The sequence below is a fragment of the Barbatula barbatula genome, assembly GCF_947034865.1.
Source record: "Barbatula barbatula genome assembly, chromosome: 12".
NCBI lineage: Eukaryota > Metazoa > Chordata > Actinopteri > Cypriniformes > Nemacheilidae > Barbatula > Barbatula barbatula.
In genome coordinates, this window is record NC_136775.1 from 13,041,472 (window position 1) to 13,063,075 (window position 21,604).

A 21,604-nucleotide genomic window follows, 5' to 3' on the forward strand; every position below is an offset into this window, starting at 1 on the left:
GAGAGAGAAATGGATAGTGCACTTGAGCCACTAAAAAGGGACGTGATGGAAAGCATAGAACGAGTTTGACTACTTTTGCTGAAAAAGTGTCTAGACATGCAGGAGACATTACGAAGAGGCAAAGCAAGTCAGATTGGAAAATGCATCACCCAGTTAAAGAGGCTTGGAAACCTGCTCCTGTGATTTCTTTTTTTGTCACTGTTTGTCAACAGTAGTTTGTTTGTATTAATATACGTTGAATGTCCCTTGGCCTTGGTCACCTCTCATTTTTTGTATCTATCTCTGTCTTAAAAACGCACACATGCAATGGTCTTCGAAGATAGTCAGCATGTGGATCCTTGTATTCTCCAACGCTATAGTGTTGCAGTATATCGCTTTGAACATACTGCCATCTGCTGGATGCAAAGTGACCAACAAATGCAATACAATGTCACGTTTTGACTAAGATTTAGTGGAATAGCTGAAAGAAAATCACATCATAATATGTACACAAAAATTGCACAACATTAGGAAAGAATGAAAATAATTTCACAAACATTACATTCATATTATTTAAATCATTCATTCATGGTTAAAAATAAATTAGGGTGGATGAGTTCATTTCCAAATATAACCCTAACTATAACTACAAATATATATGTTTTTTAGTTATTGCTTCTTAATCAAAACAACCTGGCTGTAGTTTGATTGATATTACTTTGAATAAAAACATGATTTTTGAAATTTAAAAATAAATTGTAATATATTTTTGCAAATGAACTCTATTTGAAACAGTGAAACAAGAATCATGGGAACAGTAAGAAAACTTGAAAACACATTCTTTATCAATCATTCTCTTTCACAAAATTGTATATGAAATGCTCATGTCATCACTTACACATATACTTAGGTCATTGTTTTTAAAACAAGTTAAAAACTTCTGAAATGTGTTATAAAATCATAAAAGCTACAAATATAACAAAAATATACAAATATGTTAAATACATACAAGAAAACGCTGTAACATAATGTAGTAATACAATGACCTATTTATACAGTGTATAAAAAGAAGCAAAAATAAAAACAGATGTTCTTAACCATTCTGACCAAACTCGTGTGTTAAAAACTGAATATATGCATGTGATCGCTGGGCTGTCATGTGTTCATGCATCAGTAGTGTTTATTCAATGATGCTGAATGATAGCATGTCATGCGAAATATTTTAGAGATGAACAACACTATTTAAATAGACACTTCAGCTGGACGTCTGCAACACATATTAACTACAAAACTATGACAATAATACTTGCTTATGTTCATACAGACAAAATCACAGTGCAATAAACTCAATTTGTTAGGATTTCTTGAGCTCTGTCTTTTCTGAATTCTAAAATGCTGGCAAGAAATATTTATTGCGGTAATTTGATTTATGGATGCTATCTCATATCCTTTGATAGCTAACAAACATTAGTATAAAAATACTATTCTTCCGTTAAAAAACTGTGCAATAACCAATCCATAATTGATCAAACAAAAACAGTAATAATGAGCGTACAGTAATGAGATCAATTTTGTGTAACTGGAAATATTTTTTCAACCCCTGAAACATCATCACACATTAAATATCTGTACTACATAATGTTCCTACTCTGAGCTATTTCATTTGCAATAATGGCCATTCATCCACTGTCTCTGTTTTATATTAACTGCTGTAGGGCTAGTTTGACATTTACAGTGTCATACATGTGTACTTCTCCTGAGAATTTCTATAGATTTGTCCCACTTTTTACTGTCTCCTGTCCGCTCAATTCAGTCATCTGAAACTTCTCTGATGATGGGGATACAGATTGAGTGAATACACCCTCTGGAGAGGAATAGTTCGGAGCATTTGGACCTGCAGTATTGACAAATCCACTGGCAATGTCTTCAAAGGTCCGTCCCTTGGTCTCAGGAACTCGGAAGTAGGTGAAGACGAAGAAGAAGATGAGGAGAATAAAAAATATGATGAACACATACGGACCACACAGCTCCTGCAAAGCAAGCAGAGGACAATTGTATTGGTTAGATGCTAGGTTAAAAACAATCAAAATTGAGACAATTATTTACAATAGAATAAAGAATATAGTGGTTTATAATTCATTAGAAATGTTTAAATTTATTCTGACTTTTATTACAGATATGACTAGATATTGGGCAGACTATGAGACATTGAAATCTCTATAAAAGACCAAATCTGAGAAACAAGAAAAAAAGTCTCCATTTGCCATCCATTTATTCTCAAACAGTATTGGATTTAAGAAAAAACACTATTTTAATTTTTTTATTTTAAGTGAGGAAGGAGGTATATAATGTTGAGTTCTCTGGTGCTATTTCTGTATAACAAGGTCTTACAGATAGTATTGGGAACAGCAGTCCAACAAGGAAGTTGGCAGTCCAGTTGGAGCATCCAGCCACAGCGATGGCTGCTGGCCGTGGACCCTGAGCAAATAACTCTCCAACTATGAACCATGGGATTGGTCCAGGTCCCATTTCAAAACTAGCCACAAATCCAAACACTGCTGCAATGGCCAAGATGCTGACTGCTGAAGTTCCCTGTAAATCATAAAAGGTCATTCAGAAAAACGGCTAAACAAGGGAAGACTATGTAACCATGTAAGTTATGCTTCAGTCAACTTGAACACTTACTCCTTCAGATAAAGTTGGTATGGCGGTGCTATTCTGAACCAGTCCAGCCTCCGCCGCTTTTCTTGCAGGGATCTAATAAGCAATATATTACAGTTTTATTAAAAGGATCAGTAGTTTGACATATGGCCACATTTAAAGAATATACAGTATCATTTGTATCATGAAGTATTTATTTTTAGAAGGCCGGCAAATGAAAAGTACCACCAAACTTACCGCTAGTCCAAGAGAGATGGTCATGAGAAGAGCACAGAAGGCCATTCCAGCCAGTCCAATCATATGAAGGGTTCTTCTGCCCGCTCGCTCCACCAGAAAGAGCTGGTGATTGAGTTAACAGGAATTTCAAAACAATTGTATATATTACAATATGAACTTAGAATATGATTTCTGAGTAGCATGGATCAGTTTTATCTGTTTTTCATTTTGTTAAGTTTTTGTATTTATCCATGTTGGTAACTGAACAACCCATTGGTTGCATGGGTTTTGTGTCTTTACAATTGAAGTGAATGGGTACCGCCATTGTTCGTTTACCAAGATTGCTCAAATTATCATCTTTTGTGTTCAGAAGAAAAAAAGTCTTATAGGTTTGAAATGTTTTGTATATGTTATTTCCAAATAAAGAAATACAGTTATATGCTTTCTGAACAATTAAGTAAAAAATGAGTTTTTAAATATCTGGTTTTACTATTACTTTTAAATCCACTTATGAAAGCAGTTATACACTCACCGAAACCACGGTGAAGACAGTGTTGACTGCTCCTGCCCCAATAGTGACAAAGATAGGCCCAGTGATACCTGCACTCCTAAAGATTTCTGTTGAATAATAAAACACCTGGAAAAAATACAGAAAACACATCAGTCTTTAGATAATGAAGACAATTTGAAGCATTGTGTAAATCAAGAGTTGGTAAATCAAGCCACTGTTGTGAGGAATTGTGTGAAATGTGATGTGTAAGACTCACAGCGTTGATACCGGACAGCTGCTGGGATAGCTGCAGGATTATAGCTATGATAATGGGTTGACGGTAGGCGGCGTTACGAAACAGTTCTGGAATCGACACCTTCTTCTCCATGGCCATCTTCATGGCCTCTTCCTTCATCTCCCGAATATCATCCTCCACATCTGAATGCCCGCAAAGATTTGTCAGCACTGAGAAAGACGAAGAAAAAGAGGTCAGTCCAAAAGACTAAATGTAGTTGTTTTGGAGATCCTGATGTTTTTTTCCCTCTTTTTCGTGATGTTTCTAGAAATCGTTACTTAGCAAGCCAATAAGGGCTCACCCTGGCGTGCCTCTTCTTCTTTATTCAAATTGATCAGCAGGTAGCGAGGGCTTTCTGGACAGAAAATCAGCAGAACACTTTGCAGCACAGCAGGTAAAGTGGTCAAACCCAGCAGCAATGGCCACAAATCCTGAGACCCCAGCAATGACTCCAAACCAAAGATCTACAATATAATGCACAAAAAATACTTATTTACAACAACTTCAGTATTTGTGTTTCTTGTTTTACACATTTGTCAACATTTATTTAGATGGAAAAATTAAAAACATTTACTAACCTCACTATTCTTAGCTTTGTATACTGTGCTAGGCTTTAATGGACTAGTTTTGATGCACTTATGTATTTTGTTGCCTATGTTGTTATAATTGCTTCCAATGTTTCCTCATCTGTAAGTCGCTTTGGATAAAAGCGTCTGCTAAATGACTAAATTTAAATTTAAATGTAGAACGTAAATGTTCATTTGGTAATGTCAATTGAACTGAACTCAAAATCAAAGCATTATACTGTACATACAGGTAACAGTGTAATACCACCAATGAAAATGATTCATGCATTTCTGTAATTTAACAAAAATAGCAATTACAAATGATATTTTAAATAAAACGTTGAATTAAAATATAATTTATAGTCGGAACCATCCAACGTTTTTGTGCAATATCTTACCTGTGCCACCAAGATGCCGATGACCACCCCAAGCTGGTGAAGAGTACCAAAGGCCCCTCGCAGTGCTGTTGGAGCAATTTCACCCACGTACATGGGGGTCAACCCTGTACACAGACCACAGAACACACCAATCACCAAACGGCCCAATATCATCATCTCATGGGAGGTGCACATGTTGGAAAATCCCATCAGTCCTCCACCAATCACAGCCAGGATGTTGGACAGCAGCATGGACTTCCGTCTGTAAAGAGATGAAAATAAAATGAATAAAATATAATATTTTTTTCTATGTTTAAATAACAAAGATTTTTTCACCTCCCAAGCTTATTAACCAGAGCACCAACACAGAGAGAGCCGATCATGCCTCCGATGCTAAAGATAGACACGGCAATACTCCACATTGTTGTGACGGTAGAGGCGTGCATGGGCTCTCCGGTACGGGCCAGAGTCACATTTCTTAAGAAGTTCTTTACTTTCTGGGGAGAGAAACACGGATGTAAATATTAGATGAAGTCTTAAATAGTTATTGTGTTTCTTCTACATTAGACATTTAGCTTACCTCATCAGGTGCATTGATGACTCCTGTGTTGTAACCAAACTGCAGCGAGCCGATAACAGCTGTTGCCACACAGTACAAGAGGAAACACGTAATCTGCTTCCCCTACAACAGGAAGAAACACACACACATGGTACATGCAATAATATCACTGAAACTCTTTCAGGAAACAAAGTACACACATGTAGTGTTTCTGTAACAGAGCATGATGCAAACAATGCTAATGTCACAGGGTTGATTTCTAGGGCTGGAACACACAACATGTTAAAACGAATCGTCTGTCGTATGTGGTGAGGATTACACAAACAGACACATTTCATCCTCTTTTTCATCATTACTAAATATTTCATAATATTGTATTTCCCAGTGTATATTTTCCCTGAAAGAAGTACTGAAACTGTCTGGGTGCTCTTATTATAATATCCGTTACTGTCCTGAGTTTTGTGTTAAACTATCTAAAGATTGGCTAAGCTAATTTTTGGATATGGGTAAAGTAATTCAATCTTTGTTAGACTAGGAAACTCATCTGAGAAAGGTTTTAAATTGCCCTGCTTGACTGAACACAATGTGTCACGTCTTATGATTTGGCATCTGAACTGTTCTCCATATCTCTAGATCTAGATCTAGATCAGCAACAGAAAACCAAATTTTAGGTCAGTTCGTTCTAACTTTTAAGATTTGGCAAATGTCAGTACCAAAGCCTCGCATCACAGTTTTCCGTGTATAGACAGGTTGGATGTTGTAAAAAAAACTAACTCACACAAAATCACGTACGCACACAAGACACAGAGACTGATGACGGGAGTATATGAGTATATGGATGTGTGTACTGTATATGTGTGACGTGTGAATGAGGACTAAAAAGTTTATAAATGAGAAAAATGCTATTTAAGAGCGGTCCATCACTGTATTAGCCCCACCTGTGACATTTTTCATTCAACACGTGTTAAATAAACGCAGTAATGTATTTAATTCACACGTGCAGTGTTTTTTAGAATCTACATATGAATGTATAACATAAGTGGCACACTAGAATGGGGAATTTTCCATTTAGTCTATTCACAAACAAGTAGCAACTGGTAAGGATGCTACTCATTTTATGCTCAAGTTTGGACATGCCATGAACCCTGCTCTAAACAGTCGTTTCTCCTTGTCTCTTAACTCAATGCTTGTGCATTTCAGTACTGAATTAACTCAATTGAATGTTAATGGCCTAAACAGACACAAGTTAAGATACAGATACTGAGTTTGTTCATGCAAAACAATGATGTGCTATATTTTTATTATTTTAACTTTGTACACACATTGACCTTAACAATTTTTAAATATTTTTAATTAACACGATAATAACAACCTGAAGTAAAAACAGATAGATTCTATGCTCTTTGAATACAAACCAGTTACCCAAACTTATTAGAAACAGCACCCACAACAACAAGTTTTTCTAGAAGTAATTGGTATAGAAAATAAGCTAGAAAATGTTGTAATTGATTCATGCTTCTCGTGGAACAGAAGTTAAAGAGTTTTATAATACATTACACGAGAGAAAGTTACAAGGTCATCACTTGCTTTGTATAAAAAATACAGTACCTTATTACCGTCTTTCATCTTCTCCATCTTGCTTTATGATGCAAAAGGCAGCGGTCCGTTGCTCTTCCTCTTCCAACTTATTCAGTACAAACTAAATTCACTAATCCAAATTTGGAAAGGTCTCTAAAAAAGAATGAAAGGGTGTATTCTGATGAAAAGACACTTAATTCTTCAGAAACAACCACCAAAAAAGTGAATTTCCTGCAACGGATGTCTGTCTGGTTGAGATGTCAGAAGCATCAGTATTTTGCGAAGCAAACTGCAGAGTGAATGTGAAAGTCAACAAGTGACAGATCTCTTGTCGACTCAAGACCCTCCCTCTCAATATTTCTCAATCACGCTTGTTTATATTATAATTTAATAAATAAATAAAACAACGTTTTTATTAGTTATTATTACAGCTATATATATATATTCAATTTCGCATATATTTAACAAATTATTAATAGATATGTAGCAATATACTGTCCAGAAATAAAAAATATATATAATATTTACGTTCAGGTGTGCGTTTCTCGAGTAGACGTGCGGCGCTTGATCTCTAAAGTGATGAAAACCGCTTTTCAACTCATTCGTGGTTTTATGAGACACAAGCACGTTGCACTTGTCTTTCGTCACATTTTTTGTTATTTCTTCCGAATTTCAGTAATATCTGACTCACAGTACACGTTAAGAGAAGTTCAAGAAATTTGCTAGAAGTCTTACTCATGATTGCTGGCTGGGTATCAAACCGTTGCCAGATTTTGATACACATTTAAGATTCTTTGTAAAGTTACCTTGTTTGAGCTTCTTCGCCAAGCAGACAGGATCAAAGAATCCTGCAATTGTTCCTCTCACTCAGCATCCCACTAGATAGGCCTACAGCGGCATCCACATGCCGAGTCCGCTCTTTGATACAATGAAACGTGTTGTTGTCATGTGAGTGTTTATGTCAGAATCTGACGTCTTTTTGTTTGTAAACAAACAGCCGTCTCTTTCGAGCTTGGACAATTTGCGGGGTTAGCTGGTTCTTGAGATCTAATGATAAAACAAAAATTTCATAAAAATGTGTGAATCGTGCATTATAAACTAATTTACAAGCTGACTGCACACATCAGATGTGACTATAACTGATATGATGATGAATGTTCTATATGTTAACACATATCTAACCTGACCTCAGGCAGACAATGACATTTGTAAGTAAATCACAATCTGACCATATTTAGTATAATTGTTTTATAAGTGCGTTTTAGTTCCTGCTTTATTTACACTCATGCACAGAGGCAACAGGAACTCAGATGAACGAAACACATTTTGACAACAGAGATGAGCTCTCTGCCATTGTGGTGTCATTATATTTTAGTCTTACTTATGTCAAGTGTGCCACCATTTCACTTCTTACAAGAATAAAAAAACGGAATTACAATATACTTTCATAGAAAATAGTGGGGTTCTCTTCAGTGTTCACCCAAACTGATAATACTAGAAATTTCATAGATATTTTTTTGTTTTGGTTAGCAGTACTTCAATAGGTGTACACTTTACCATGTTAGAGTAACAAAGCCAAGTCATTCTGCACATCAGATTCGTGTTACTACATCTTCATTCAATGAAAACAACGACGCTGTAAATATACACATCCGGATTACTACACTTCCTTTGGTTAAGACACTTTAAGTGATAGTTCACCCAAAAATGAATATTCTGTCATCATTTGCTTACCTCATGTCATTTAATACCTGTATAAATTACTTTGTCAGGATGAACAGAGAAAGATAATTGGAAGAATGTTAGCAATTTCTGTGACATATTGACTGCCACCAAAGTAGGTAAAATGTAATGGTAGTCAAAGGTGTTCCAGAACTAAATGTTCCTAAATTCTTCAGAAAAATCGCACTTTGTGTTCAACAGAACAACACATTATACAATTTTTCCTCCTATGGCAGTGGATGATGTCAGAGAACTGAAAACTGCTAACATTCTGACAAATACCTTTTATTTGTGTTGAACAGAACAAAGACATTTATATAGGTTTGAAACAACCTGAGGTCGAGTAAATTACAGAATCTTTATTTTTGGGTTAACTTTCCCTTTTACTGCAGAATGTTGAATGAATGACCTGACCTTTCTCACTCAGGTTTTGCATAAGACAAATGTTATAGAAAATAAATATATAGGTTCCACTGGGCAACTGCCTTTCCCCCACTTCATACTGTTAACCTTAATTAGTGTAACGCACATGGGTGACAATGTTACTTTACTGCCACCTGCTGTCTGTAAAGCACAATGGTCAAAAGCATAATCAATTGGCCACAGTGAGATCACTCATCGAAGCACATTTACCTAAAACAAACTTTAAACCTCAAATACTTAATCAACACTATAGCTGATGTAAAAAGACTAAACTTAAATTTTTATAAGTCAGGTTTGTTGCACCCTTGAATGCTTATGTCGTATATGACAATTATACAACAAAAAACAACATTAGTTGAAATTGTACATCTTTATTTTGCAATTTGCTGTAGAGTGTCACTCAACAATATGTTATGACCTCAAATAAAGTTTAGGAGGTCATATGCCACTCTGAATGACCTTTTATTCTTCAGACTTCAGACCAATAACAAAACAGAATATATTATGAGGTACTCTACAAAACAGAGGGTCCATGGGTTGTGGTTTACAGCGATCATTTAGATCTTTCCAGGAAAGCTTCCTTCCTCAATCTGTGTATCCCATTTCTCAACCTGAAAAAAGGAGCGGAGAAAAGGTAAGACACTGCATGTTCGACATATTCCAGCCGACCTTAACCTTTCTTTTTGTCATAAGATATGATGATTGTGTCATAGGTAGTGTGACACATAATCAATGAGAACATCTTTAATGACAGCGTTCAGGTCAGAAATGTGATGCTTATGTCTGGCATCATGCTGCTTGGGTGTCAATAAAAGAGAACTTGCAAAAAAAAGATTGGGCATAGTCCACAATACATTACTAGCCACAAATTGTCCCCGGCTCAGATGAATAATGTAAACAATGGAAGAATCAGAGAGTGAAAAGGTAACTTTAGCTAATTTTTAAAGATCCAGGGGTCACTATAGAGGCCCATTGTCATCTGAGAGGATGTTGATGAGTTCTAATGTCCGCTGTGTGTTTGCTTACAGTTATGCACTGATGAGCTAATGTCTGCATTTATGGTTTACAGGAAATGGGACATTCTCATCACAGACGGAGAGCAAGTAAAACAATTTTAGAACTTGGTCTAGTAAGGCTCTATAAAGTACTAAATGCACTAGCATATGGATTGTCTCACAGGTAACAGACATGTGCATTAAAATCTATTGTATCTCAGACAAATACATGATTACAACAGTCTTACCCAGCTCATGGGGCAGAGACTCTTGTAGACTCTCTGATACCATTCACAGGGAGTGATTTCCTGCCCTTTGCTTGATAGAGCCTTATTACACCTGTGAAAGTCTGAACAAGAGAAACAGTGCTTTAGAAATATAACAAAAACTACAGTATGACAGAGGCATCATTGATGCAGAGGGTTTCTTGTCACAGAGCACTGGACATCTACTACATAGACAACCCTGCTCCACTGTCGTTTTGACCTTCAAGCAAACTTAGGTTCTTCTTTCGAGGGAATTTATTATGAATCGTGTGTGTGTGTGTGTGTGTGTGTGTGTGTGTGTATGTTTATCTTTTAAATTGAAAAACATCTGCTAAACATATCCTGCATGTAAAACACTCACGCAGCTCTACATCTCAACATATTTGGCAATGGATAAGCAATCTAACAAAACTACTTTTGGCATTATAATGTTTATCGTTGTCACATTACTGTGTTAAGATATGGTCATATAACTTGATTTCACTTTACTTACCAAGGTAGTTCTGGAAACAGTTTCGTGTCTGGTTGGTATTTGGAAAACGGGAATCAAATGGAGCCGTTTTGTAGTTCTTGATCTTCTCCTCAATAACATCAGCCATCTTCAGTCCTTTATAATAGGTCTGCACATCATGGAGTAAACGATAACACATCAATAACAGTATCCGACCATATAATAACAGCCTGCTGTAACTGCCTCGGGCTTCTTCGCCATTATAGTTAGTTACCTATCAATATAGACCAGAGCTCTGTAAGTGAAATAAATCTCTCACAGACTCACTACCTTCTGCTTGATGTCAGTCAGATCCTCATCATACGAGTCGCGAATAATGTTAAGCTGAAAATGCGAACGTTAACTGTTACCTCCCAAAATGCGCAATTTTCTAAACTCCCGTTAGGTTAAGGTTTTAGTGATCTGTGTTTGTGAGAAACAACGTTATTTTAGATTTAATATGAATGTCATGTCGGATTTAGTAACATAACCTTGATGTAACCGGTTTAAGTAGCTTGTTTGCTAGCTCGCTAGCTAGCCAGTTGAAATGCACCTTTTGTCGTAACATAAACACTGTTACTGAGTAAATTTCCCATTAGAGTACACATTCAACTTTCAAACAACCCATACAACAGAAAAACAATTCCACAATAACTTAAGCTATACAAATATAAAAGCTAAGGCCTACCTACAACTGTGCCCTTATGGTAACGTCCTCTCGAAAGACTTCCAGAGCGAACTGAATTGTGGGAAAGGAAATGATTGAAGCGAGGAGGGGCTTAGAAATGTAAAAAGCATCTTGTAATATAGCAAGTGTCACATGTGTATGCTGCTCTATTGTGTTTATTTGTGTTATCTTTTATATTCTCTTCAGTTTCTGAGGAGGGAAGACATTACTCTTAACCAAAGCTTCCGCTAGACATTTGATGACGTTTTTTTTACATTGATAAACGTATTAGTGTGGAGTGTGTTGTTAGGACTAAAACATTTCTAATCATGCTTAATTATTAATATTTAATTGTTTATAAACAATTGCATGTAAGTGCATTTTGGTAATTTTTTTTGTCAGGGCCGTTTCTAGCCTTTTTGGCTCCTTGGGCGAAATGCCCATTGCCACCCATGGCTCTGCCCTCCAACCCCCATGCTCCACCTCTACAGGTTCCCAAACTTTTTGAAAGCAAGGCACCCCATTGTAGTGTTTTCCCCAAGACACCCCAACACCGATTTTACTAAATGTACATGCATACATACAGAATTAAATCCAGACGAGCAAACAACAAATGAAGGATAAACAGCTGCATGAAATGAATACACATGCATTACAACGGACATTATATGAGGTGAAACAAATGTAACTTTTAAATTAACCATCTGTCATTTATAACTCCATGACACATGTAAACAAATCTTTGAATCGTTGGAACAAAGCACATTAGAATAAAGATTGATGCTTAATTCTTTAAATAAAAATAAACAACTCACATTACATTTTTCTTAAGGTTCTTATGTGCTTTATTTAAACATTTAAATGGAATACACCACGTGCCTGCTTTGGGAGCACCGCCTCTTGATACGGGTGTAGATTGTGGATCGTGCTCCACTGACAGGCGCTGACTTTTTCACGTACGCCAGGGATGAGAACGATACGCAATCGTGAAACCAACCTGGGATAGCTGGGACGCGTGTGGCGTGTCCGCGCTTCAGTACAATGGGCGGAGCTGAGCAGAACGAGTTAACAGTCCAAGTGGCAGTAAAAAAATATTGAAACTGTACATATGTACGAAATATATGTTTTTTTGGCGTATTTTCAGTTAGTTTGGACCTGCTCATATGTTGGTGTTTTGATATATTTTAAAATATATGATGTAAAAGATTATTTTTAATTGTTACTTGAAAAAAGCTGAGATTCGGCGACACCCCTAAGCGAGTTCCCACTTTGGGAACCACTGCTCTACACCGTACAAATAATTTGCAAGCTTCTATAAGAAAGAAAAAGAAACATTTGGGCACGTTTATTCATTATTGCTTAATTGTCTGAAATCAAATATTTAAACACATAATGTATATTAAACTTTTGTTTATCTGTTTATATTATAATGATCTGTTCATATTTGAGTCTTAACATAACAAAATGTAAGTGTATGAAAAGATTTTATATTTTAGGACGTGGTTTTTGGGAGACGACTATCTTTGTAGGATTTCTGTGCCATAAAATGCACAATCCTGAAGCAATAATACTCAATGAAGGGCAGTGGCGGATTTAGCAAATTGGGGGCCCAAGGCGAAGGTGTGTATGGGGCCCCACTATCCGATCTTTAAAAGAGAACGAGAAATGTTTTCTTCAAAAGGAAGTTGGAAAGCAGAGAACACACTAAGTGTACCACTACACAAACTAATAGTCACGATGGAACCCAATAGAGAATAAGGTTTTAGATAACACGTCTTTGCCAAAGTACCAGGAAAACTATTTTTAAGATCATATCAATATAACATATACAAGATTCTCAGTGAATTGACATTTCAAACATTTTACAAAAACCTATTTACATGATACAGGATAGGGAGAAAAAAATTTAATCTGATTCTGCCCAAAAACTAACAATGCATCAGAGCCAATGTTGTTACTAATTTTTGACTGTGATAAAAGGTGAAAAATAATCCAGTCCACAATCACTTTTTATATTGAAAATATGTCATTTTTTGTGGGTTTTTTTTTCATTTTATGAAAAAAATCATTGGCAATAAAAGAGTAAAAATCCAGGATTTTTCCTTAAACATTTAGCAGTTTTGATCAGGACTGAGGTTGATTAACAGATTTATGCAAAATAATTTGAAACCAAATATTAGTCTGATTTTTACAGAAGTCTATTTGAGTGGATGTTTTCATCCCCCATAACATAAGGGTTAAATTAGCTTTTTCTGTAGTAACGTTATTTAATTCACCACAAAATATATTTTATCAGTGTAGGGCTATGGCTATTACTAGCAAACTAGGCGGTTGACTCAGGGCCGGTTCTAGACATTTGGAGGCCCTAGGCAAAATTTATGTTGGAGGCCCCCCATCCTACCCCCGCCACACCCTCCTCCTCTTCACCTTTCAGAATTCACAAGTGAATTTTTGCCCCACATTGTGAGAGGAATAATCTAGATGTTGTATTTTGGATTGTGTTGTTTACATCCAATAAGATGATTATTAAAATCAAAGTTAGGAGATGGGGTGGTGGAGGGATGCTGATAATTTGTCAATGAACAGAGGTAAGTCTGCAGTATACATACCTCTTATCTTGTTGATTAACTGAATGTACTCCACTCGTGTTTAATAAGGTTTAATTATCTGAACGTGCTCCTCATTTACATTTACATTTATTCATTTGGCAGACGCTTTTATCCAAAGCGACTTACAAGTAGTTTTCTTACAGTGGCACATTACTGCAGAGCAATCAGGGGTAAGTACCTTGCTCAAGGGCACTTCAGTCATGACCTGCTGGCACTGAGATTAGAACAGGCAACCTTCTGATCACAAGCCCAACGATCTAACCACCAGGCCACAACTGACACAAAAGTTCCTCCCGAACTTTGTTAATAAAACATTAAATAAAAAGTTTATTCAGGAATTTTTTTTGCAGTAATTAGTTCAGTAATTTATTTATAGTAACACTGGAATAATGAACAGTTTTGTTCAGTGATAGACTAAATAGTGTCATATGTATTGTAGAGAAATACCTTTAATATGAATATACACAAATCAGCTGCTAGTGTGTAAGTGATATAAATAAACTACTAAATAATGTCTAGTTAATTTCTTCAACTGTAATTATGTGTTTACTCATATGCTTAAAATTGCATACTTATTTTCAATAAATATTGCAACAGCAAAAAAAATTAAATAGGTCTATTATGATAGAGCAGTAAATGTAGGCTAAACATCTGCGTTTTAGAAGATAGACAGAAGATGCTAGATTTAGAAGATGCTCTAGTTATAGTGCGTTTTCTCTTTGACTGACAAACTTCTTTACTTTTACTTTAGTATTTTGCCATTTATTTCCTGACTAGGGCTGGAAATCGATTCCAAAAGAATTGATTCCTTGATTCAGAGGCGTTAGGAATCAAGAGTCGATTCCACAGGTTGTAATCGATTCCATCGAGGGGAATCGACTCTTTTGTAAGATTCAGAATCAGATCAACTGTTAATCATGAATTTGCCTCTCTCCAACAGTGACTGGAAGACCGTATCATTTCCGCGGACAGATTCTTTCGGACGGTTTGTTTACTTTAGAACGTCTTTCTATTTTCTAACAAAATTCTGCATTGTCAGAAGAAAATTCAGTCCATCAACGTTCGCGCTCTTTTGAACTCAGAATAACCGTCAAATTATAGCCTATCCCAAAATGAAACTGATCGTCAGGCTCAGTTTATTTTTTTACAATACATTACAATCACTCCAAAACATATGATACCTGCATCACGAGCTGCACTTTCTTTGCGTGCCTGCTTAGCCTTACGCTTAGCAGCCCCTGAAGGATGCGATCGTTTCGGCGCCATCAGATCAGAAAAGTTGGATTTTATTCATCATCACACTAACGTTAATTGGTTTACTATAGGTGAGTGGCAATTGTTATATCCAATGGAAAAACAGCCTAGTCTTTTGCTGCTCTTGATTGGTGGATCTGCGGGATGTTTTGGAGGCCCCGCCTCCAAGCCCGAGGCCCTAGGCCAGGGGTTCCCAAACTTTTCAGACCGCGACCCCCAATATTAGACTGCTGACGACCCGCGACCCCCCCCCTCCTTTCTCCTCTCTGTGTTTCCCTCCGACAGCTTGTGAGGATTGGCGATTTGGTTACATACTGACAGAGTTAAAACAAAAAGGAACACAATCTCTAAGCCAGGCTATTTTATTAACAAATTATGGACAAAAACAAATAGATCCATAACTGTGAAATGCAGACAGAATACAAACAAGCTGCCTATAACACGCATACAACAATAAATTTGAATTCAGCAAAAACGCCTAATGTGATGGATGGGCGCTGTGCGCGGAGCAAAGCAGGTCCACTCTAGGTTCAATTTTGGAGATCGCCACCCGCAGATCATCTTCCACGTTAAGCCGTGACCTGTGTTTGTTCTTAATGTAAGTCAGCGCGGAGAATGTCTTTTCGCATAAATAAGTTGAGCCAAATTGCATGAGTACATCCAACGCGGGTTTCGACAACTGTGGGTATTCCAGCGCGACAGAAACCCAGAACTCATCCAGCGTCTTGCCGTCAAATGCCGTCCTCAGGGTTCGATCGGTTGAAAGTTCTATCAGCGCATCTTCCATATCTGATGCCAGATGATTTGCCGTGGTTACATTAAATGGTGACCTTATCCAGTCATATTGGTCGGGAGCGTCTCCTTCAGGGAAATACTTATGAAAGTGATCCGAAAGGGACTGAAGGTGAGCCGTAATAGACGCCTTGATGCTGTTAACACTGAGTGCATTTTCCTCCAAAAATTCTTCCAGGTCAGAAAACATGTCTATGCGTCCCATTTCCACTCTCTCTCTCCAACGCACCAGCTTTCTCGCAAATGCCTGCACTTTATCATTAAGGTACAAGATGTTTGTGTTTTCATCTTGCAGGGACACATTTAGTCCGTTGAGTTTTTCAAAAATACATGACAAATATGCCAGTCTTGTCACCCAGTCAGCATCAGACAGATGCTCAGCAAGTGGGGATCTTTGGTCTGTGAGGAAAATGCGCACCTCATCCCGCAGCTCGTACAGGCGTCTCAGCACATTTCCTCGCGACAGCCACCTGACTTCTGTGTGTAGGAGCAGGCCTTTGTGCTCTGATCCCATTTCATTACAGAGAGTGGAAAACAGTCGTGTGTTCAGTGGACGTGATTTTATGTAATTAACAATCTTCACAGCAGTGTCAAGAACATGTTTAAACTCCGCATTCAGGGTTTTGCACGCGAGGGCTTCTCTGTGTATGATGCAGTGCGTGAAATTGAGGTGAGGTGCAACTTGGAGGACTCGTGCCTTTAGTCCTTTCTTTTTCCCCAGCATTGCCCCAGCTCCGTCTGTGCACACTGATATGCACTCGCCCCAAGATAGTCCATTATCTTTAAGTTTGCTGTCCAGCTTATTGAAAATGTCCTCGCCCGTGCATGATCCCTCCAGTTGCGTACAAAGTAACATTTCCTCATTTAGTTTCCCCTCAAAAATATATCTGACAAACACAAGGAGTTGAGCGGTGCTGGACACGTCTGTGGATTCATCCAGTTGTAAGGCGTACCTCCCACTCTTCTTCACTCTGTCAATCAGTTGACACTTGATATCCTGAGCCATGTCTGTAATGCGGCGGGATACAGTCCCATCAGAGAGCGGCACTTGTTCCAGCTCAGCGGCCAGTTTATCTCCATGCATGACGCGACTCATAACTATTGCTGCTGGTTTGATTAAAGTTTCTCCAATGGTGTGTGGCTTTTTGGTCCGTGCAATTAAATATGCCACTTCATATGAAGCCTTCTGAGCTTTAGTGGGGATAGCTGTTTGTTTAAAAATGACTTTTTTTTGTCCCTGTAACTCTTTCTCCTTTCTGCGGAAAAAGTCAGTGGGTTTACCTGTGAGGCTGGGGTGTTTGGTGTTCAGGTGTCTCTGCATTTTCACGGGCTTCAGACTCTCATGTGCGAGGACTTCGGAGCACACAACGCATTGAGGGTGTTGTACCTGATTTATAACAATGCACGTGAAACCATAGTTTATGTATTCCTCTCTGTATTTTCTGGCTTTCGAGGAGGGATGGTCCGTTTGCGGGGCACGGGTTTGGCGGGCTGCCCTTCCAGAGGTGGAGGGTAGTCCTGGCGGCTCATCCTCTTCTCTGCCCTCTGTATTTTCTGCTGATTCCGCTCTCTCATCAGCAGGCATCTCTGCTCCCTTCTCTTTCGATGATAATAACCACCGTTTCATTTTTTTTATCAAGTTAGACCGATATAGACTCAAAATAGACCGATCGCTGTTTAGCAAAACACCAAATCTGCATCTAGCTAGCTAGCGCATGTCGTTGTGCTGTAAATTGTGATTGACACCGTCACACTGTCATAATTAATCGGAGCAAACAAAGTTTTATTTCCAGTTTATTTAAATTATCCTAAATTTATACTCGCATCATTACAACCTTTTTTAACATTTAAAAAAAAATTAAGTTTCTGTAAATCATCTCGCGACCCCCGCACCCCACTCCGCGACCCCCACTTTGGGAACTACTATAGGTAGCGCCGGCCCTCACTAAAGCCCCATCATCGTCATCTTCAGTGTCAAAGTGGCCGTCACTGGACAACTCTTCCACCTCATCTGTGTCAACGTCATTAACACTGTCGCTGGGTGACAGCGGGCGGCAACAACGTGAAGTCCTCTTCAATTTCTTCTTGGTTAACGTTCCTGTCAGTATCCTCATCAACAGTACTAAAAACATGTGTTATCTTTGGCAGCGTTGTCAAGTATTTGTCGCTGCCTTTTCGCTTTTTTCTTTTATTTGATCCGCTTGGGTAAGATCGTTTCATTTCGCGTTTATATTTGTCTTGATTCATCTCCGTTTGTGTACATTGCCAATCCTCCTGTCACTCTGTGTTTATATTTCGCGCCGCGCAGGGCGCACGGCTACGGACTAGTCCATTTCATTGTGAAAGAAGGGTGTGTGTGTGTGTAGTGACAGATAAACATGAATGGGACATTTTAACTACTACTTCAAAGTTTCAACGTATTTCTTAAGAATTTTAATACAATTTACAATGCTTTTGAAGTGTTCATGATGATAAGGGTTTTCTTTATTTGTAGGTTGGGGCCCCCGCTGGTAGGGGGCCTCAAGCAGCCTCCTACCTATGCCTCTATGTTAAGACCGCCTCTGATGAAGGGAGAAGGGATGCCTCTTTATAGAACGTAAAATAGTTACTTAATTTTAATGTGTCCATTTATGAGGAATATGTAGCTTTATGGATGTGTTGAATTGCTGAATTGCAGAATTGCTCAACACACTTTCTTTTACTTGAATTAACAACAATATATTGCGATATCAGCTATTAAGTATTATACAGTAATACATAGTTACAAGTTTTTAATAAAATAACTATGCACAAAGGAAGTAACTGGTAAATGACTAAAATGACAAAACAAATACACCTTTGCATTTTAAACATATGCTACTGTCTTACTTACAGTACGGACTGGGTGGGGCTTGCTGTCAGGGTTTGGTAAGGAAGAACCCAAGCGCAGGCAGCAGGGATGAAGGGGTTAACGAATAGACTTTAATAACTAATAAAACAGGAACACAACATAAACACCCTCGATGGGAAAACACTACTAAACAAGATACCAACTGAAAACTAAACACTCAACAAGACTAGCAAACACTCAATAGGATTGTCAGGAAACATGAACACTCCAAACAGGGCAGGATACATGAACACATACAACCAACAAGCACAACACAATAGACAAGAGGGTATTATATAGGGAGACTAACAAAGGAGATAACGATGGGCAGGTGTGGGTAATGCGACACAGGAGGAGAGCTATACTAGAAACGAGAGGGGCGGGGCCAAATGACGAGACAGGAGAGAACGCATATTATGTCCTGATTGACCATAATATGTTCCTCTCCACATAAAACACTTGGGTCTGTCATGATTCTGCCCCTAGACCAGAAAATCAAGACAAGAGCAGGCAGAACCATGACACTTGCCTCTGATGCTTCTTCTGCAGTAGCATCTGCCTTGGGTTTCTCCAAAACTTTTCTGAGTGCATCTGTCATGATTGTTTTGTTTATGCCATTAACATATATCTGAAATCCTAAACTAACAGATCCACACACCTACATCAATGCCAGTCTTTTTTTTAACTATATTAACACTACAGCCTAAAAAATCATTCATTTGATATGTTTTTAATGATATGAATGTTTTGATGATGAATCAATACATTCACATAAGGCTAATTTTGTAACATTATTTTTTATATTGAATTCCATTTCTGGTCAAGTTTATTTGAATTCTACTTTACTATGCCAACATATCGCCTGGCTGAAATGTTCAGGTGCTACAATGAAGTGGCAAATTGTGCTGCTACTGATGATAGACCAGCGACCACCTTACAAAACGATTACTAATTCGTAGCACACCTCTATATTTTGCTTTCTTTTTCTCATCCTCTTTGTTCTTTTTACAATTCTGAGCCCTTGATGGCTTTAACCTTTTCATGATGATTATTTAAACACGTTTTATATCCAGGTTAGCAAGCTTGCGGGCCTAGTCTGCCTAGAAACAGTGCTGTTGTTTGTGTTTTGTCTTGATTTTTAAGACTTTGGCTTACTTATCTTGTGACTTGCTGTTTTTGCTGAAGTATGTAGCAAGTTACACATTTTTCCTGGTAATCTGGTATTAATTAAACTGCTTACAAAATAATATTGACATTTACCGTTTAGAAGGTGGACTAAACACTAAAAAAATGATGTACAGTATCTGGTTGAACTATAAATAAACGTGCGTGATTGGCTATCAAGAGCAATGGGAAAACCTGCTGCATTAAGAGGAATCCTCACATTACATACACCAAGGTATTTTTCACCTTTTGCAATTATCTGTCTGAAGCAGGTGATTCACAATTTTGCTATTATTTACTCTATTATTAGTAGACAATCTTTTGTTTTATTTTTCTTTCACTTTGCATGTATAACAATAGTATGACAATGAGCCAAACTTCACACCTCAGTTTGTTATTTGTTTATTATTTGTAGTCATATTCTTGTATAGCATTGTCATAAGAAGATACTAAACTATTTTTAGAGTCGCTAGATGTAATTCTTTGAACCAAAACTTGGAGTTGGACTAAACATATAGTGCAATGACTGTCCTTTGCCTTTGCAGGGCACTGCTGACTACGAAACCATCATGTCCTTCCCCTGTTAGACATACAGTAACAGCTGGAACTGAAGTCTGAGATATACAGTGATGAAGCTGAACTTTCAGAAGTTTGCCAAAGTAGACATACTGAATGCACACCTATTCATTCCTTGCACGTTACCTCTGAGCAAGAGCCAGGAAGAGCTTTCACTAACATGCTAAAAACAAACATGGAGGAACAAGTTTGAATGACGCACAGGAGCATTCACAGTCTGCTGTCAGTGCTTCCTGTTTTACAGTCTAACTGTGCTCAAAGCTTATAGTAAGCTACATTCATTTGGACACATTAGGAATGTCCTTATTTGTAAAAATGGTATAGTAAATATAAATTTTTTATCGAAAAATACAAAGTGTTTTCTTTTAGGATTAGGGTGTGGGTTGATAATGATATTATAAGATAATGATATTATAAGATTTAAGATATAAGTTCAATTAGCTGAATATTAGGAAAATGGCAAAATCTCCCAATTTAGCTGAGGTGAAAGTGTTTGCATTTATAGTAATTGCAGATGTGGTTTGCTTTTGTCATAATGTGACCCATGAATTCCATTTAATTCAATGTTTTTCTTTTTTAGAAATACGTAAATAATTGATATTGTAAGTTATTTAGAGATTGATGTGTTTTATCATGGCTTTATCTCACTCTTTCTCTTTAAGAGTCAGACACAGCATGGCTTTGTTGGTGTGTAATGTTAAGATTTACAACATAAAATCTAATAAAATATAAAGACACACAAGCTCTAAAGATATACACACATGCACATAGACAGATATACACAGTTCGTCTTCCTTGACACCATCATTCTGTTGTTGACAAGGTCAGAGGTTACAGGTGCCTCTCTGACTTTGACATCCTGTCCCAGCTTTCCTGCTTCCTCTTTGCAAAACCAACAACATAAACCAAAGAGCATACTAAGGATTAAAGATGCTGATGTAAGTGCTTATTCTATTCTTTTGCAAATTAACATATATACTGTCTATTTTTTTCCACTTTACCCAAATCATACAGTGATAGACAAAGTGCTAGGAAAATATAAATGATGTACGGCAT

The 21,604-nt window shown here is 37.5% G+C and overlaps 3 protein-coding genes across 5 annotated transcripts; all 3 read right to left on the reverse strand.

Annotated features, from left to right (window-relative positions):
• Window positions 1-431: 431 nt before the first annotated feature.
• On the reverse strand, window positions 432-7,651 carry slc2a3b (solute carrier family 2 member 3b). Of its 2 annotated transcripts, XM_079469761.1 has the most exons (12): window positions 7,528-7,651; window positions 6,752-6,874; window positions 5,165-5,266; window positions 4,921-5,081; window positions 4,606-4,846; window positions 3,943-4,105; window positions 3,624-3,811; window positions 3,389-3,493; window positions 2,878-2,979; window positions 2,665-2,736; window positions 2,371-2,571; window positions 432-2,009 (listed from the first exon to the last, which is right to left on the reverse strand). In XM_079469761.1, the coding sequence occupies exons 2-12, from the start codon at window positions 6,776-6,778 to the stop codon at window positions 1,746-1,748; spliced, it is 1,626 nt and encodes a 541-aa protein (XP_079325887.1). In that variant the 5' UTR covers window positions 6,779-6,874; window positions 7,528-7,651; the 3' UTR covers window positions 432-1,745. The 2 variants fall into 2 exon arrangements, with proteins under 2 accessions (XP_079325887.1, XP_079325886.1); XM_079469760.1 differs by lacking the exon at window positions 7,528-7,651 and having other exon boundaries at window positions 6,752-7,019.
• A 1,057-nt stretch (window positions 7,652-8,708) lies between these two features.
• On the reverse strand, window positions 8,709-11,374 carry cox6b2 (cytochrome c oxidase subunit 6B2). Of its 2 annotated transcripts, none has more exons than XM_079468925.1 (4): window positions 11,306-11,374; window positions 10,621-10,747; window positions 10,110-10,210; window positions 8,709-9,477 (listed from the first exon to the last, which is right to left on the reverse strand). In XM_079468925.1, the coding sequence occupies exons 2-4, from the start codon at window positions 10,724-10,726 to the stop codon at window positions 9,424-9,426; spliced, it is 261 nt and encodes an 86-aa protein (XP_079325051.1). In that variant the 5' UTR covers window positions 10,727-10,747; window positions 11,306-11,374; the 3' UTR covers window positions 8,709-9,423. The 2 variants fall into 2 exon arrangements, with proteins under 2 accessions (XP_079325051.1, XP_079325052.1); XM_079468926.1 differs by having other exon boundaries at window positions 8,715-9,477; window positions 11,310-11,333.
• A 4,251-nt stretch (window positions 11,375-15,625) lies between these two features.
• LOC306901335 (SCAN domain-containing protein 3-like) lies at window positions 15,626-17,524 on the reverse strand (the record flags this gene model as incomplete). Its single annotated transcript, XM_079469014.1, has 1 exon — window positions 15,626-17,524. The coding sequence occupies one exon, from the start codon at window positions 17,522-17,524 to the stop codon at window positions 15,626-15,628; it is 1,899 nt and encodes a 632-aa protein (XP_079325140.1).
• Between the last annotated feature and the right edge of the window lie 4,080 nt (window positions 17,525-21,604).

What these genes read in the sequence shown, in the direction of transcription:
- slc2a3b (XM_079469761.1), bottom strand. Translation starts at nt 6,778, where the DNA reads ATGGAGAAGATGAAAGACGGTAATAAG. An exon ending in AGATGAAAGACGGTAATAAG is followed by an intron (nt 5,267 to 6,751) that starts GTACTGTATTTT and finishes TTCCTGTTGTAG; the next exon opens with GGGAAGCAGATTACGTGTTT. An exon ending in CTGGTTAATAAGCTTGGGAG is followed by an intron (nt 4,847 to 4,920) that starts GTGAAAAAATCT and finishes ATCTCTTTACAG; the next exon opens with ACGGAAGTCCATGCTGCTGT.
- cox6b2 (XM_079468925.1), bottom strand. Translation starts at nt 10,726, where the DNA reads ATGGCTGATGTTATTGAGGAGAAGATCAAGAACTACAAAACGGCTCCA. An exon ending in CTGTTTCCAGAACTACCTTG is followed by an intron (nt 10,211 to 10,620) that starts GTAAGTAAAGTG and finishes TCTCTTGTTCAG; the next exon opens with ACTTTCACAGGTGTAATAAG. An exon ending in GTCTCTGCCCCATGAGCTGG is followed by an intron (nt 9,478 to 10,109) that starts GTAAGACTGTTG and finishes TCCTTTTTTCAG; the next exon opens with GTTGAGAAATGGGATACACA.